Genomic DNA, 19,412 nt, shown 5'->3' with positions numbered 1-19,412 from the left:
AAGCCACTGGCAGCTTTCTCTTAAGTGGGATCCGGAAGGAGTCCAAAGCTGGCTCAGAAGTTATTCTCCTTTTGTGGATAATCATCCTGCCGGTGTCGGCGTCGATGATATGCGATGGAGACGTCTCCGCAGAGTGTTCGGCAGGCGTGATCGTGGTGTGGGTGACCCGTGTCCGGATTTGGAACAGTTTCGGGGCCGTGGATGGTGGCAGGCCAAAAGTAATGTTGGCTGGTGCCGAAGAGGCTGTTGGAGCTTTTATTGGCTCGGAGCCAGACGTGTCCTGGAGGACATTTTTATTTTTGGTGCGCTGCGCAGCAACGGGTGGCACCTGGAGCGCCCTTGATTCCTTTGCGCCGACCGGTTCTGTGGAGGCGGGCGTGGACTTTTTCGGCGCCGGTGAGTCGTGGAGTCGAGGGGCGGGAATGGCCGTCGACGCCTTCGATGAGTGTGGCTTTGGTGGTGCCGTCGAAGTGGTGTGAGACGCGGCAGGTAGTTTGACCTTTGGGGTCGGTGCCGATTGCGTCGGTGCCGGGAGCCGAGTAGGTTTGGTGGCACCGAAGGTCTTTTTCCGTATGCCGACTCCGACGTCGGCCGCTTCGAGCTCGGCAACGAAGTCTCGTTTGTTGCGCTCTGTGCCGACGGGTTTTGCTGGCGTCGAAGGTGTGGAGGGCCTCGATCCGACCAGGGCCACTTTCGGTTTCGGTTTCAGTTGAACCAATACAGCTTTTGGTTTCGGTTTCGAAGAAGGGAAACCAGCCGGTTTGGGCATTAATGGCTGCCGCTGAATGTCCGAGGCCGGGCCCGAGGGCGGGGCCGAAGAACTGCGGGATAGGTCTTGGGTAAGGCCCGAAGGCGATCCCTTGACCGGTGCCATAGACTGTTGCACTGGGATTTCCTCAGTCTGAACGAGTAGGCCTTGCTCGTCATCGGAGCTACTCTCTTCGGCCCCTAAGGCCTCATTGTAGTCTCCTACCTCGGTGTCGTCTTCATCTCTGCGAAAGAGTGTTTCGTCGACGTCTTCCGATCCGGAGTTATGTTCGGAAGCGGGGCTGGAAGGTAGGTTCTCCACTTCTTCGACATCTTCGGTCTCGGCGCTGAAGATGTCGGCCGGGGCCGGTGCCGCTTGCTGCGCCTCGAGTCACGCCGCTCGTCGATTCCGGAGAGTCTTCTTGGATCGAAATCGGGCACAGGCCATACATGTAGATTCGTCGTGATCCGGTGAAAGGCATTTGTTGCACACCGGATGGACGTCGATGTGTGGATATTTCGCATTGCATACAGGGCACCGCTTGAATGGTGTCCTCGATTCCATCGTCGATGTCGGGTCGATGGTCGGGTAAGATGCGAAAAAGTTGGTTCTGGAAGTTAGTAAACTAACAAAGATACTATCGATACCGATCGGGAACAGTACCGACGCGAACTAGAGGCCTTTTGGCCTGAAAAGAGTTTTTCCTAACTTGAGTCAAGATAAGCACATCCGAACCCAATGGCGGAAAAAAACAATCTGAGGATGGAGAGGATGCCCATGCGCACTGTAGTCCAGGGGTGGAGTCACCTATCCAAGGATACTTCGAAGACTCTTCCAGGACAACAACGTGCAAACATCCAGACCCAACACTAGGCGGCGATCTATGCACAGATATGAATTCAGCAGCCCACATGCCTCGAACTCTTAAATATTTATTTCTTGTTTGAGGTCTTAAAACAGAAGTCAAATATTGTTGCGGTCCAGACAAGTGATTGTCAAGCAATAACTCAGCGTGTTTATAGCTTTTAAAACACTAAACCGATAGTAGACCCTTAAAGTGTTCTTTATTAATTTCTTTCGACTCTGAAATCATTGAGGTCAGCGGATCCAAAACTGGAAGACTGTATTTGTTTATAAAGATAGTAATTCTGATGATATCTAAGTCCAGACTGCCAAGATGGAGCTGTTTCAATTGAACAAAAATGAAGCCGTTTAAAGACACTGCTGGGGAATTCATACAAGCATAGAAATAATTAAGAATTGCCCAAATGTGGCAGGTAAGCGAGGTTAGATTGAACTCCAATCTTATTTTGCAGTGTGGTGTTGTTGATCGTAGTTTTAACAAAGTTCTAATACAATGAATGCAAATTTGATTTATGTTGGTTTATGTATTAGGATTCAACACTGGCAATGCATATAAAAGCACAGGGTTTAACATGGTATTAAGAGCAATGATTGAAGGGACTATTGCGCCCCACCACAGGCTTGGGATACATTTGGTTATAATGAAAGATCTTCTCTTTTTTCCTAAGGACATTTTTCTTACCAGTTAACTTATTGTCAATAGTAATTCCCAGACAATCATAAGATGTCACTAAGTCAATGGTTTGTCTTTCACGTCCCATCCTTGGGAAAGGTCATGATTTTTGTTTTTGTCATATTGACCAGAAGTCCATTGTCATTTTTGAATTGCGCTCATTTGGAAAGTAGAAATTGTAGGCTGGTCGGGGCAAGGGACAAGATGACGAGATCATCTGCTTAGGCTAAACATAGAATAGGACAATTGTGTTTTTGGATGCCAAGCCTTTTAGAAAGTAGAAGTAATGAGAGAAATTTGACCTATAAAGTGAAAACATCATGAGTGCAAGTAGACAACCCTGCTCAACACCAGAGTGGGTGAACATTTTCGATAAAAGATTATTTCTCGTACAAAGCTTTATATATAGCCAAGCGTTACAATGTAACGCCATTATGAGATGTAACCATAAATGACCGACACCACAAATATTTAGATTGGCCCAAAGGCAGTCAACCTTGTCATAGACTGTGCGCTGTAGCCAATGCAACACACAAATAATGGCATTTTTTGCTAATTAAGAGAGTTGTTAAGGGCTATGTTATCTACAGTAGAACAGACTTTTCTAAAACCAGTTTGATTAAATGGTAAAAAGCCATTTCAGAATTTAGTGTTTTTGCCTTTGCTTTTTGGATACATATTCTTCTGCTACATGCCAGATTTAGGAATTTTATTTAGCCTGGACTTTTTGTATCTGAGAAATCTCTTCTAAGGAGCTTGTTGTGAATTCTAGGAAATCTACATAAAACAAAACATAGAATGGCAATAAAATGCACACAGTACTGCACACAGGAAATTAATACCCACTAACCTGCAACATTATTGTACAACGTCTTAAGTCTTGTGTCAACCAACTCTGCCAGACATCATTGTCGAGTTTCTTTCGTAAACAAAAAATTAATTTCCCATAATGATTGAAAAGAGCACTGGGCTTGTTTGCTTTGCAGTTGTGTACAAATTGACAACCTCCAACTCCCTGGAAAACGTATAACATATTTTATATTTTTGGCCAATTGTACCATGTATGTCCTAGTTTCTGCTCTGTCCCAGATACGAATTGTGGGAAATTTTTCAGACGTCTTCAAGCAGTTACAGATTACTCGGCTCAGACTGCATCATTTCAAGTTGGTCACCTTGGGTAACCTCAGGCTTAACCTGACTATTGGACCCAAAATTGTAGACTAAGTACAGCCTTTTAACAGTTTAAAGTCAATAAAACAAAGATGAGCAGTCTAAGGCTTACACTCGAAACTCAACATCATAATCAGTACAGGTCAATAAATTGATGTTCAGGCAATGGTTATTCTTTACAACAAAATAAATATTGTAACCTAATTCACGCATTATACCATACAGAAGACTACAGAGGAGCACAAAAGATGTTAAGGAGTTCTAGTATCCCTTCTCTTTTACTCGGGAAACAGCTTAGACTGTTCCTGTAGGACAACCTCTACCAGTACTGCTGTTGCAACCATTACAGATTCATCTCTGGATTCTACCCTGTGTGGGCAAGAAATACAGAAAGTGGGGTCCTTTGTGTTTTTCTCAGGATGCATACTACTTCTGTGTTGCTTTTCATTGTTTATAGCAGGCAGCACTTGTGGTTTCCGCAGCTCTACGTGGTGTGCAGCAGTCCATGGAGCCCAGTGGCAGAGATCCTGCCCCAGCCGGACTATTGGATGTATGCAACTGGCATTTGCAGTGCCAGTGCGATGATGCAGGTGAGCGTAGGAAACACCAGTCCAGGAGTAGAATACAGAATCGCAGATCTCACGGTTTGGTGAGTCTTGCGCCTTGGGATCTTCTTCGACAAAGACAAAAAAAAAAACAACCATCCAAAAAAAGTAGGTTGCCCATTTATTGGTGTCACAGGGAGAATTTAGTTACCGTTTCAAGCCCCACCGTTGATGCGGTTCACTTCTGGAGAACTTTTTTTTCTTGTAGGAAGTCCCCAGGAATTGGGCAAAGGGAGAGGACAGTGGATACTCCAATGCTGGAGCAATGAGAGATTCTGGTTACTACTGATGTGGAACCCTGACGTAGGAATAAAAATCTTTGCAAAAAGAGGTGGAAGTTTCTGTCTCATCTTTACACCAAAGTTGTTGATAGCAGCTGTTTGTTCCAACTGTCTTTTCTGAATCCTGTTCTGGGAAATTCTGCGCTTGTGCTTATTCCACTCAGATTGGTCCAGCCAAATTCTTTATAACCAGGGTGAGCTGGATGGTGGGGTGGAACAAGAAGTCTCCTCACGGGAGAAACTCACAAAAAGGGGACAAGAGAGCAGTAGGTTGTCCATCTCAACTACCTGTTAACCAGTGGGGATGCCTCTCCAGAGAACAATGGGTCAGGAAAGGTCAGAGGCAATACCCTACCTTCATAATGGGGTCTGGGACTTCTTGCCTTACCACTCTCCAGTCTGACAAACTGAAAAGGATCCCTGAGATATTTTGTCATTAGACCTATAATCAAAATCAGCTCTCAAGCCCCCACATGTGGTATCCCTCAAAGGCAGCAAACACAAAATGGAACCCAGTGTGGTTAGAGGAACAAGTTTCATAAATGCTCCATACATATCTCTTCCACACAGCTAAATGAGACAGGTAACATCCAATCCATTTCACACAGTGATGAGCACCCGACTGCAGGGAAGTGGCATAACAATTTAAAAAGCTGCAGATTCCAACAGACAACACTACTGGCCTCTACAGCCCAGCAAGCTAACTGTAGTGAATCTATAAATAAAATGTTAAAAGTAAACTCAGTGTGCCCCCTTTGAAGCACAGAGATCTGCATCTCGGTACACGTTAGAAACTGTGACTTCAGTGGGCACACCTGGTCATTGTATGTGATGAGGTGAAGTGGGGGTCAAAAGCTATAGTTTTCTATGGGGAAATCTTAGCAGGGGTGCATGGTCATACAAACACAAAGCCTCTTCCTTATGTAAGTTCTCTCATTTGGATAGATTGAAGCACAAAATTATATGGAAGTATTGCTGAAGTGTAGGTGTGCGATCATTTTATTTATTCACCTGCTTATATAGATTTTGGGTATGCCAGACAGTAGTGACTTGCCATCACCCAGCATCGCAAGAACTAAGGATTGAATTACAATATTTAGCAAAGATAAAAAATGTGATTCTGCTGAGGAGTCTGATTTGATAGTGATCTGATAGTGTGGTCCTGTACTGCGGTGTTAATGTTTGCCTTCAGATTTGTGTCCAGGTTAAATCCCTATGATTTGTCATTCTCTACAATGGAGGACTTGATGAGGCATTGAGACAGGATTGGACTAATATAATACCCATCTATTACCTTGCTAAAGATAAGTAATGACAATTTTGTGTGTTTGCGGCTCCACTCAACAACGTGAAAAAGTACATACATTTGATTTTGTCTCACATAGTTCTACTTTCTGCATGAACATACAAAATACAACTTACAATATACAACTTACCTTCTTAATTGTAGCTTTTTTCCCAGAATCAGAATCTGAGGCACTTTCTTCTGATTCAGATTCGGAGGAGCTGTCCTCTGATGAAGAACTTTCTGAATCCGAAGAAACATTTTTGTTTTTCTTGGATGCTACTCGCTCATCTTTTGCATCATCTGTGCCACTGTAAAAATATTGACTTATATGATTAATCTAGTAAAGTCAATTTACAATCAGATGATCTGATCTCTAGAACATTTCAAAACTGGAAACAAGACACAGCACAACTGATTATGAGTGAAAGCAGGCACCTAGAATGCATTTCTACAGGGAATATTCCTGACAAAGATTGGAATGGAAGTTCTAGATGGCCTCCATCTTTGCAGTTAAAAAGTACAGCAGCAATGTTATTTTTTCTGTGCAAAAATCTCGTCAAACCTATGGAGGACTATCAGTTTCAGCTCCAACCTGCTACTTTGTCATGCATGGCAAATTACAAAGGCCATTGGGGTGGGGAGCGGGCAAGAACGAAGGACAAGCTTGAGGTTTTCTTTTCTATAGGTGTTTCAAAGCTGCACACAGTCCAGATTACAATGTGGTCTTTTTTTAAGTTTTACTCAGGTTTCCAGCTCCTCCCTGGTCAACACCTCCACCACACCCTAAGCAAGATGTACCTTAAGGACCAAGGGAGTTACTAGGCTAATCAGAATTATGAGATCTACAGAAAGACCACCAACTAGTCTGGTTTCCCCAGAGCTCTCGACTTTTCCAAACAGCAGAAGAGGCTGAAGTGAATTGCGGGAAGGAATGGCAAATTACCATATAAATGAGACCTGGATTACAGATTTGGCCAGGAATGCCAAATTTCTCAGTGTAACCTCAGGGTTCCACTCAGAAAATGCCCCAACTCATCAACCCTGGAGTTGAAGGGACAGCTAGTTACATTAATTTCAGATGGTTTGGACTTACAGGATGCTAGGTAAGGGTCATTCGTAATGAGGCCCATAGTGTTTGTAAAAGATGCAAACTAGAATGTAGAAATGTGGATCAACTATGGCGAGAAGAAGTTATACAATAGTGAAAGGTGGAAAATGGGGCGCTCCGCAGGGAGGAATATAGAAGCCTGGCGGAAGATACCAACAGCAATGGAATGGGACACTCTTCTAGAACCTTTCCAAACCTTAGATAGGCCTAGGTGATACGTAAAGACGCATAAAGATGCATACAGAATCTATCAAGACATATATACACACCCTATACCTGGAACATACTCCCCCTTACAACAAGGGGTTCCACCCTGGACACCCATGCAGGATACACAAGGCAGTAACTTTCTAAAATCCTGTCCCACCAGAATGAAATGAGCAACACCACCATCAACACTGATATCCCTTAGAATCATGTGTAACCACCAGTGGAGGGGGGTGGAGGGAGGTGTTACATAATTCCCAAATAGAAACAACAATTATTGTACAGATATGCATCAGACATCGTGAATGTTGTAAATCAAATTATAAACACTGAAACCAACGTTTTTGGGACAAAAACATATACGTATAATAAGCATATCAGACCTAGCTGTCTGAATGGAAAGACACAAATGTGTTCATATCTCATATTGCATGTGTTTGACAAATGCCAATAAAGTTAGTACAAAAACAAAAATGTGGCTCAACTATTTAACTCTCAAACTAATAAAACTACAACATTCATCAACAAAGACAGGTTTCGTCCTTGCCTGCTTCGTTTTGATGTAAAATTTCACTGAAGTAACGAAGTAATGTAGAATTTCTCAATAATCAGTCTTAGATGAAAATAAAAAGATAGCCCTACTGTGTAAGCAAGGAGAGTCACAGTTCATAGTCTGGAAAAAAAGAATATGGTAATAAAATAAGGTCATTAAAAAAAGAATATGGTAATAAAATAAGGTCATTAAAAAAAGCGCAAAGTTTTGCACAGCACCTCACATAAAATGTAAAACTGATCACTTTCATGTGCTTGCTAATAGCTCTTAACTGAATACAGGCTGTTTTTTGTGAGAAACAAATGGTCAGTTTAAAGTAATATTTAGTTTGTGACACATCCGCCTACAGTTTAACTGCATACAGGCAAATTTGTCAAGAGTCACACAAAGACGCTGTAGCTTTAGAAGTATATTCAATGTGTATAGATGTACCAGTTAATATGAAAACAAATAAAGATAACCCAGATGGAAAGAAAAAATATTGACTTTATCTCAATGTGTAACAAAGTAACAATGTGGGAGGATTGAGAGGTTCCACATCCAGTATAAAACAAGTTACTTACCTTTACACTCTGGTTCTCCAGTATTAATATCTTTTATAGATTCACGGGCTTGAATCTTCCCCTTCGTCATGGTGGAAGTCCCACGGTAACAGTAAAATAGCAGTATTAAAACTTCAACATTCAAATGTCTATAAGAATTCTCTAGCTTTTAGCAACCTATTACCATTGTTATAAAACATCCAACCTCTCGCCAATCAGAGAGTAGACCATAGTCTCCTTCCCCTTCAGGGACATAATACCTCAGATTTTGAGCACAAGTACCATAAGGCAGTAAGAGAGGTATGGATGTTGAACCTAAAAAGGGGAGGAGGGAGGGTCGCATGTGAATCTATAAAAGATATCAGTACTGGAGAACCACAGAGTACAGTTAAGTGTTTCTCCTGTGTTGTATCTTTTATAGATTCACATGCTTGAATCAGAATAGCAAGCAGTACCAAAGGGTCAGATACGGCGTGTAAGGTGAACCATCCAACCATGCGACAAAGAAACCTAAATACGAAAAATAATCATAAAGCGCATATAACATGAGCTCACAACAATGTATACATATACTAAAATGTAAATAGAAAACATTTGAAAACATATTTATTACCTGCACACTCCTGCCATCTAGTATTGGGTCCAGATGTTTGCAAGTTGTTTTTGTCTTAGGAGAAGTCTTTCCAGTCACGAGTTACGGGGACTCCTCCTTTCGGTGATAATGCGCATGGTCATCGAATCCATTGTTAGATTTTTTTACCGCAAGAGGGTGAGAATCGAGTTAGTAAGTGTAGAAGAGAGACTGGGGAGGTGGGTGGGCACATGTGAATCTATAGCTCTACATGCCAAGAACAGATGCTTACTGGGTAAGTAACAATATCCGTTCGAGGCATGTGAGCTGTATAGACTATACGGCAGCTAACCTGTAGTTGTAGTTGTTTGAAACAGAGTTTTAAGTACTGCTTGGCCTACATTAGCTGGTTGCCTCGCTAACACATCTACACAGTAGTGTTTAGTAAATGTGTGTGGTGTAGACCATGTAGCTGCTTTACATATGTCAGCTAGAGGAATGTTGCCTAAAAAGGCCATAGTAGCCCCTATTTTGCGTGCGGAATGAACTCTAGGGCGTATGGATAACGTTATTTTGGCTTTAGCATAACATATTTGAATGCATTTAACAATCCATCTTGAAATACCTGATTTAGAGATGGGGTTGCCTTTGTGAGGGGGTGCAAATGCAACAAATAGCTGTTGGGTTTTGCGAAAATCTTTGGTTCTTTCAAAGTAATATAGTAAAGCCCTTCTAATGTCTAGTGTGTGGACAGCGCTTTCTGCCTCAATCAGGTTGAGGAAAAAACACAGGTAACTCAACTGATTGGTTAATATGAAAAGCAGAAAACACTTTGGGAAGGAATTTTGGATTGGTGCGAAGAACAACTCTATCCTTATGGAGTTGAAAGAAAGGTTCTTCCAGGGTTAAAGCCTGTAGCTCACCAACTCTCCTCAATGTGATAGCAATGAGGAAATCAACTTTCCATGAAAGGAACTGTATAGGACATTTATGTAAGGGTTCAAAGGGTAGACCCTAAGTCTTGTAAGGACAATATTAAGATTCCACACTGGTGCAGGTGGAACCCTTAATGGTGTTACTCTTTTCAAACCTTCGATAAAAGCTTTGGTTATTGGAATTTTGAAGAGAGATAAATGTTGTCTGTTCTGCAAATAGGCAGCCACTGCTGCAAAGTGTAAACGAATAGCTGTGTAAGCTAACCCTGTGTGCTGTAAATTCAACAGGTAACAGACAATATTCTGCAGTGAAGCATCTAGAGAATTGATTTTGTTATTACAGTAGATAACAAATCTTTTCCATTTTGCTGCATAGCAAGCCCTGGTAGTTGGCTTTCTTGCTTCCTTTAAAATAGTCATACATTGTGGGTGTAGATTTAAATAACCAAACTCTATGACTTCAGGAGGCAAATCGCTAGGTTGAGTTCCTTGGGATTTAGATGTCTGATTTCTCCATGGCTCTGAGTGAGGAGACTGGAGTTGAGATGTAGTTTTTGAAGCGGAACCACTGACAGTTCTAACAGGGTGGTGTACTAAGGTTGACAAGAACATGTGGGGGCTACTAGAATCAACAAACGATTCCACAGCCGACTAATTCCATACCCACAATCCGGGAGGGAAGCGCTTCCCTCACGGATTGTGGGTATGGAATCTCATCTCGTGAGCCGTCAATCGTAACGCTGCTCTGAAATAAACTATATCATACTTGATGACCCTTACCTTGGATATTAGCAGAGAAAACACTCATAACGAATATTTTTGACAACATTCTGCCCTGATGAGTTCCGTTAAAAAGGAACGAAACACGTTGGCTGTTGCTTTTATGTTGCATACAAAGAAGAATAAAGTATTACTTTGAATTAACTCGTATTCACGAAGTTGTGACTTCATGCCTGGTGCCACCTCCAATTTTCTTCAATTTTCGGCTACTAGAATCAGTGTAAGGGATGTTTGTCTGAGCTTCAGAACTAGAAATGGAAGTAGTGGGAGAGGCGGAAAAGCGTAGGCAAATATCCCTGACCAATTCCTCCATAGGGCATTGCCCTTGGATAGGGGGTGTGGGAACCTGGATGCGACATTTGGGCATTTTGCGTTGTCTACTGTTGCAAACAGATCTATCTGTGGAATCCCCAGTAAGGAAGAAAGGAAGAACAACTTGGGGGTGAAGTTCCCACTCGTGAACTTGCTGCGTCTGTCTGCTGAGGACGGCAATCTGATTGCTTACTCCTACAAGGTGTTCTGTTGGGAGATAGATGTTGTGATGAATTGCCCAGTTCCAAATGTCCTGTGAGAGGCGTGACAGTTAGAGAGAGTGTGCCACTGCTTGTTTTTGTATATAGTACATTGCTGTCATGTTGTCTATGCGGACTAGGACAGCTTTGCCTATAAGGCGAGTCCGAAAAGCGTTGAGTGCTAGGAACACTGCTAGAAGTTATAGGTAGTTGATGCAGAGACTATCGTGATTGCCGCTCCACAGACACTGGATTGTGTAATGTTGGAGATAGGCACCCCAACCGGTGAGAGATGCGTCTGCTGTTAGTACAGTCTGTGGAATAGGGTCTATGAAGGGCCGCCCTCTTGATAAGTTTTGTGGCTTCCACCACTGCAGAGAGCGATGGGCCGCTTACCAATACTAGATCGGTTAATTGACCCTGTCACTGATTCCACTGACTTGCTAGACATTCTTGTAGAGGACGCATGTGAAGCCTTGCATGAGGCACAATTGCGATGCAAGATGCCATCATTACCAGCAGATGCATGACAACTCTGGCTGGTAATGTTTGATTGGGCTGAAATTGTACTACTAAAGACTGAATCTTGTGAATTCTGGCTGCATTGGGAGGGGCTAAAGCTTTTGGAGTGTTGATAGTAGCTGCCAGATAAGACTGCAGCTGTGCAGGACACGGGTAAGACTTTTGTGCACTGATGGTGAAGCCCAATCGATAAAGTAGGTGTACTGTTGTCCGAGTGTGTTTCAGACAGGTTTGGTAAGTGCTGGCTTTGATGAGCCAGTCGTCTAGTTAGAGGGAGACACAAATACATGAATACATGAGCAGCCAAAATGAGAAACCTGGGCATTGTCTGTGACACTCAGCTCAGTTTCTCTGGACAGATCAACCAGGTTATCTCGACCTGCTACTTCACATTAAGTACTGCATAAGATTTTACGATTTCTTCCAATGGAACTGAGGAAAACTGTTGTGTTAGCACTCGTGTTATCTCGGATTGACTACTGCAACGCCCTTTACCTAGTAGTTGATAAACAGCAGTTAACCAAACTACAATCTCTGCAGAACGCCGCAGCCCGAACCCTACTGAACATCCACTAAATACAGTTATATCTGGGGCCATTAGGAATCTCCACTGGCTCCCAGTCTAGGAGCAGATTGAATTTAAGGCAGTATGTCTGGTTCATAAAACCCTGTATGGAGGTGGACCAACAGAATATTGCAAACTATTCCAATGGTGCACCACAGACGCGTACTGAGATCAGCTAATCAGGCACTGGTCAACGTCCCGATAATCAAGAAGGCAAAATGGGGAGGTAGATGCCTCTCCTATCTAGCTTCCAAGCTCTGGAACAAGCCCCCACTCTACATTAGATCCCAACCTGTTCGGACAAAATTATGGGGCTTACTGAAAATCTGGCTCTTTCCCACACAGTAATGACCTGACCTTTCTGGGTTTCACCTCACATCTTTCTCTCCCCAGCACCAAGACGCCTCGGCAATCAAGCGCTTTATAAATCTCTTACTTAATACACATGGTCTTCTGAGATGAGCGGCTACTACTGCTAGACATATCGTAAATACTCTGGGAGCAGTAGTGACTCCAAACAGAAGTACTTTGAACTAGTAATGCCTGCGTGCTATCACAAATCTGAGGTATTTGCAATGAGCTGGATGAATAGGAATGTGAAAATATGCGTCTTAAGTCCAGAGTAGACATAAAATCGCCTTGCTGTTGAAGGGTCACCATGTGAAAGTGCTCTGACAGTATGTATTGGTTCAACTCTCTCAGATCTAGAATAGGTCTTAGTGAGCCGTCCTTTAGGGGGGGATCAGAAAGTAAAGAGAATAGACCCGTGGTACTGAAGTGGGACTGGTGTTATGGCTACTTTCAGTAAGAGAGATCGTACATCTTCTGGAAGCAATAGCAGATGGTCTAGTGACAATTTGTGAAAACGAGGTGGAATATTTGGAGGATTGGTGATAAGCTCCTTGCAATAACCATGTTGGATAATTCCAAACACTCATTTGTCGGTTATAGATTCCCAAATGGGGAGAAAGCGTTTAAGTCTCCCTCCGACAGGTGTGGAATAATCGGAGGGAAGTTTGGAGAAGTCACTGCTTATTAGGGGAAGGGGAGTTATGGGGTGTGGTATTTTTAGCCCTACCGTTGGAACTGTTTCTCATATAACCTCGTCTGAAAAATCCTCTTGGAGAAGAGGATTGGTTGTTACCTTTGTAAGAGGAAGTGTTTTGATCTGAGGTTGCGGACTTAGACCCTCCCTGGTAAAAGGAGTGCCGAAAGGAACCTCTGTTTGAAGGAGACTGAAGTGCTCCCATGGACTTGGCAACTTCAGTGTCCTTTTTCATTTTTTCTAGGGCTTGATCAACTTCGGGGCCTAAAAGATGTTGTTCATCAAAAGGTGTATTTAGAATGAATTATTGGACTTCAGGTTTAAACCTGGAAATCCGTAACCAGGCATGCCTTCGTAGTAATACGCTAGTATTTACCTCCCTAGCTGCGGTGTCAGCATCATCTAGAGCACACCTTATGGAAGAGTTGGAAATTAATTTTCCTTACTGGACTAAATCTTGAGCTTTGGCTTTATGCGCCTCTGGGTGATATTGTAATAATTGCTCTATTTCGTCCTAGTGCACCCTATTGTATCTGGCTAGAAGGCCCTGTGAGTTAGCAATGCGCCAGTGATTGGGCACTTGTGCAGCTATACGTTTGCCAGAAACATCAATGAGTGTTGACTCTTTATATGGAGGAGGAGTATCCCACAAAGTTTGAGAATTAGCAAATGTCGGCTGCGTGTCTCATCATACCTTTGAGCATAGAGTCAGTGGCTCGACCTGTGTATGGATCCTAAAGTCTCAAATAGAAAGTCCTCCTCTAAGGATTCTTTGTAGAGCTCCACCCCATGGTATTGTGCAGCCCTGGCAATGAGTTCTTGATAAGAGAAATTGTCATCAGGTGGAGAAGGCTTGGCAGGATAAAGGTCAGGATAATTATCCATTGGAGGGTCAATTGTATAATCCGTCCAAGGATCCACTGGTAAATGTGCGCCTCCCTCATCAGTATCGTCTCCGCCATGGTGAGAGAATGGAGAGTGATGAGGTGTAATATGTGAAGGATGTAAAGTGAGGGTGGAGGAGTAGATGATGGTAGTGTATGGAAAGGGCTAGTACAAGCATTTTTCTTTTTCAAAGGGATTTTATAATGACTATCATCATCAGGAAGCTTGTGTTTGGATGGTGTCTTGGCGTGAATATGTCCTGGGTCAGGATTAATATAGAGTTTGTTTTGCTTGGGATCCATTTTTGTCGGTGCAATGTCTATTTTCGTAGCCGAGGGGACCTCTTTGGTTTTTAGCGCCGAAGGTTTCGGAGCAGAGATGGAGTGACCTTTCGGCACTGAAGATTTCGGCTCCGAAGGTTGTTTGCTGCTTTTCGGTGTCGAAGGTTTCGGCTCCGAAACAACTTTGTGCTTGGAACCGTAAGGGTTCGGCTCTGAAGTGGCTTTGGGGGACTCGTTCCCAAGCCATAAGGCTTGACAGTATGTTTTGGGGCAGAGCCAGAAGGTGGAGCGTCAGAAACATCTCAGTGCTGACCTTGGCCAGAAGGCAGAGGTGGTGCCAAAGCCATAGATTTGTTAGGGATGGGTGGGCGGACTAAGGGTTCTTCTGTACTCACGTCACCCTGTCCCTGCAGCACATCGTCAGCGTCGAGGTCTATCTCCAACTCTGAATCGGAATCAGACATGTCAAAGGCCTGTTCTTCGTCGGCCGCTGCGAGCTTGGGGTCTTCGCCGAAGATATCCGGTGTGTTATCAATATGCTGGTGCTGCATCTCCAGACATCGAGCCAGACGATCATGGAGCGTTTTCTTGGATCGAAAAGAATTGCACGCTTCGCAGTCTTGTTCTCTGTGCTCTGAAGACAAGCACAAGTTACACACCTGTTGCAAGTCGGTACGCGGATACTTGGTGGCACCGGGGGGGCAGAATTTAAATGGAGTACAGCCCATTGACAAAGAGCCGCCCGACGTGTTTAGGCCCGAAGGACGCCAACAAAACTTTCCGTTTGGAAATGGAGATTTCGTTGACCAAATCGAAACGCGGAGAAGTGGAAAACGCGTTTGAAACAATACCGAGGGTAGAGTGGATTGCGCACAGAGGGGAACCTAAGAAACGATTCCGAACCGCAGCAATACACATCAAACAATGAAACAATGGAGTCGATGAACATGCGCACTATCACTGAAAGGAGGAGTCACCGTACCTTGTGACTGGAAAGACTTCTTCAAAGACCAAAACAACTTGCAAACATCCGGACCCAACACTAGATGGCAGGAGTATGCAAAGCATGTGATCTACAGCTCACAAGCCTCAAACATTTTATTTTGGATCACCATAAGTTCATAGATACAGGAATACTATGCAAAACTAAAAAGGGCACATAACGTGATAATGTGTGTGTGTTTTCTCTTATAAATTCAGTCGTCGCATGTATCCATTGATACCATTTCCCTTCAAACGGCATCAAATTCTCACAGAAAGGGTTTGGTTTCCAGTCTAACCTCTACTGGTTATGCTAGAAGAGTAATTTTGAAGGGGGCAACCCTCCTAGTTCAATAGTTCTCAGTTACCCCGAGGAGCGAAGATTTCAGGATACCGTTCTAGTTACAGATTTCCATTGGCTGTGTTGGCCTGCTGAGAGAGATGAAATAGGTGAGTGGCCAGGAAGCCTGTACATCCCCCAAGTGTTTTGCCTGGATGTTTTATATAGGGGAGAAGAATGCCTTCCTAGACCCTCCGCCTTTAGGTGGCTTCTGATTGGTGAGAAAGGATCCAGGCTCCTTCCCTAACCCACCTCTGCCTTGCCAATGGGTTCTTTGTCGTGGTGACCAACTCCCTTCTTTCTGGAACACTAATGGATTTGAGTGATTGCATACTTGGAGAAAACAACTCTTCCACTTTACCCGAAGGACTTAAACATACCCAGTAGGATACCAATCGCAAGACTCACATGATGGTGATAGCATCTCCTGAGTCTGTAGCTTGCAGGTAAGTTCGTTTTGGTTTCGTACTCCGACTCAACACGTGCACCGTTTTAGGGACGGGAATTCTGCTAACTTCCTATCTGCCCAATAGGGACCTTACCACCAACTATGGAGGACACCATATTGCAAGGACTTGTTTTAAGTCCTAGCAAACTTGGTGGCTCCAAAAATATGCGTCCCAGTGAAGAATTCTCACATTATGGTAAACAGTAAATAGGTCTTCAACTGACAGTCCATACACTTTTCAAACAGCCAACCTGCAAACAATGAAATGTATCTATAAGGTAACAACCATCATTAGATGGCCAATGGCTTGGTACAGGAGGCAGAGAAATCAATTTGCATAAACGAGCTCCCAAGCAGGTGTGGTGCAAAAGAACTAATGGAAATTTACATCCAACAAGCTCGAGAAAATCACACTTAACTAGTCCAATAATATAAGAAGATAAACTACTTGATGTATATAACAGTAAAAAGAACTAGGATGTGCAGTGCAAGCAACATATATGACAAACAACAAAAATTGCAATGTCAATAAACAAGGGAAAGAAATTTCATAGATGGAAATCTAAACCATGAGCTCTTAATTCAATAATAAATATATGCTGACTTTGAAAACCTCTGTGAAGCCCATAGGCATATTAAAGTGACTAAAAGGAGTCAAACTGCCACATTTAGTACAGCGAGAGGCGCAAAACCTTGCATCTAATAAGCAAAAGGAGGTCTGTTGTGTGTTTGAACCTCATAACTACTCTGGGAACATCTGCAGGACATATGAGAAGGTTGAAAATGTAAGGACATTACAATAAGTCAGCAACCAGTCTGTCACGGAAGGAAGGATGTTGAAAAGAGGATACAAATATTGTCAAGGAGCTCGAATAAGCCTTCACCGGAGGGCTCTTTCTTGAATGAACATACATGCAGCCTCTGCTGTAGTAAACTGATACAACGGAAAATTACCCCACTCCTGGAGAAGACATTAGGATGCTGCTTCCACTGCTAATGTTCTGTAGGATGTGAATCACCACAGTCCAATTATGTAAGATACTACAGGACAAGTAATATTCCATGTGGGACAGCTGGGAAAAACACTTTCCAGTTCTCAATAAAGAGTAAAAAGAAAATTAACAAGGTCTGCCACTGTTCTCCAAGGGTGTAATAATCGTGCATGTTATATATCTATACAAATGACCATCTTTTAAATAATCACAGCGGGCAACAGAATAAAGAAACAAGAATTTGCAATGCAATTGGTCTCGCCTTTAGGTCCTTATATGTATTTAGCTATGCAGCACATTAGCCTGGATGCTGAAACATCTACTGTTCTTTAACATGGTGGGAAAGTAAGCACCAAACTGCGTGACACACCAGGTATGGAAACACATGGAGAAATATTGCCTTTCAGCGGGAAATGGTATAGTCCAAAGCTCTGTTTTTAATATAAAATCAGGGCCTTCGGTGGTCATATCACTGAAAATACAAGAAAAAAATATTATTGTCTACGGGTGCTCGTGAAAGGCAATTTCTATGGACTGGAATCTAGAGAATGCTAAAGTGATTCTGGTATTTGACTGACCTCTGCTGGTCATTTTCTATCACGACAGTTAAATAGAGGCAGTTGAACAGAAAAAAAAAGTCCCTAAGCAGAGGCAGACAAGTCCTAGAGCTGATCTCCAGAGCCAACAAAGTACATACACATATAAGTATATACTAAAATATATTAAAGATGTCTTGAATGCTTGACCTAAACAAATTAAACTATGTGCAGATTCGGCTGACTGATATAATTACTGCAGGTGGTTTACAACACCCAAATACATTAGGCTTTTACACAACAGTCCAGGAATGGAAAGTGTCCATTGTGACCTAAAAGAAGGTGCTCATCCTAAATTTCTCACCAGGGACCATACCTCTTAAACCATGAGGGAATATGGGTTAATCAACAATTCATCACATTTAATGACTAGTATGAATGCTTAGTTTCACTTACATCAACTTCTAGATGACTCCCCATGTTCTGAGCCATAATCCAATCTGTTTTCTATCTGGGTCATTCCAAGAGAATCTGTGCTGCAATGACCCTGGTTGGCATTAAGCCAATAAACATACAATAAGTTACTTACTCAAAAAGGGATTCCCCAGGTTTGATAAAAAAAATTGCATTGGGTCCTTTAAAGATTCAAATTATAGTTGCACAAATCACAAGTTGTAAAAACCTGTGACGTTGCTGAAGAGCTGCAGCTTTCATAGTGATACGTTCTTCATAACAACTTGTCAAATAGCATGATCTGCCATCGCATTAACCTACAGTCAGTAATGCTCGCAGAAAGATTGGGACTAATTTCAGGTGTCCTCAATGCAGATAGGCAGCAGAGGCACATCAACCATGAAAGAAAATGTGGTGCCCCTCTCTCTCTCTTCAAGTAGACACTCTCTCAGAGAACTGTCTGTCTGCCTTATGGTAGTTGGACTTGATGCAGTCCACTAACTACCTTTCTATGGTTCATAGCCAGCAAAAAGGTTGAGTGAGTTGAACATTTGCTTTTTACACAGGAACAGATATGCTCAGAAGGTCCCAAGTCAATTATTTATATCACATGGAAATGGCAGAAGTGTGGTGTAAGAAAATAAGATATCAGTTGAAGAGGGAGGAAGCCACACTCAGGCAACTACGACAATTTTGTCAGGATGAACCACAAAAGTCACAATATTAAGCAGTGTCAAACCATCCAGTAGCTTGGCACAAAACCAGTCAGTCTTAACTTTGAAGCAATGTGTAAAATTATTTATGCAGCTCTCAAACAGTAATGGAGTGAAAACACATCACAAGAAAAATCCTAAACCAATTTAGGAAAAATGGAGTAAAGTTCAATAAATGTATTGAAACCAACACAACAAAAATCCAATCAGTAGAACCGAAGATGCTAAATTTTTAAGTTTTAAAGTGAAAATAGTGCATAAAAGCATAAAGTGTCACTTGCAGTCATCGAGTCATGATTGACCGGGGGAAAGTCACAAGTTCAGGCCGACTGCAATGAGGCGTGGGAGGGATTCAGAGATCAGATTAGTCCTGCTGAAAAGTTACCTTTTAGGTCTGGCGCAAAGATTTCCATTCACCAGGGAAGAGTGTGCGAGGAGGAGGCTGAATGTCACATATGGCTGTAGCATTAAGAGCAGGTTAGGCATTTTGGACAGTCGGCGCTGTAGTGCAAAGAGCCGGTCAAGGGTTGTGGACTGTAGCTTTGCGTTAGCGGTCGTGCGGGCTGTCATTGCTGTAACGCGAAGTGCAGGTCTGAGGCTGCCATGCCCTGCGTACAGTCGGCGGCATGAAGAACAGAGCTCACCAGAGTTTCGAACTGTTAGTCGTCACGGGCAACAGAGTTTCAATGCAAACGGGCCATTTTGTGGTCGCGGGGAACCCACACTTTGGATTTTTCTCCTTTTCACTCAAGAGGAGCTCACACTGATGCCAGCCAAGGGTCCAGGACCTGGGGGGGGGCACCTCTTAGGGATC

At 43.0% G+C, this 19,412-nt stretch overlaps 1 protein-coding gene across 2 annotated transcripts in view; it reads right to left on the bottom strand.

Moving 5' to 3' along the window:
* AP3B1 (adaptor related protein complex 3 subunit beta 1) overlaps positions 1-19,412 on the bottom strand; it is a 1,836,520-nt gene that overhangs the window by 582,057 nt on the left and 1,235,051 nt on the right. For both annotated transcript variants that reach the window (XM_085632261.1, XM_085632260.1), the window contains exon 20: positions 5,778-5,937. In XM_085632261.1, the coding sequence (XP_085488387.1) occupies positions 5,778-5,937 (160 nt within the window). The remainder of the gene's footprint in view (positions 1-5,777; positions 5,938-19,412) is intronic.

The sequence above is a fragment of the Triturus cristatus genome, chromosome 2_1 (assembly GCF_964204655.1).
Source record: "Triturus cristatus chromosome 2_1, aTriCri1.1, whole genome shotgun sequence".
Lineage (NCBI taxonomy): Eukaryota > Metazoa > Chordata > Amphibia > Caudata > Salamandridae > Triturus > Triturus cristatus.
This window is presented reverse-complemented; position numbering and strand designations above follow the sequence as displayed.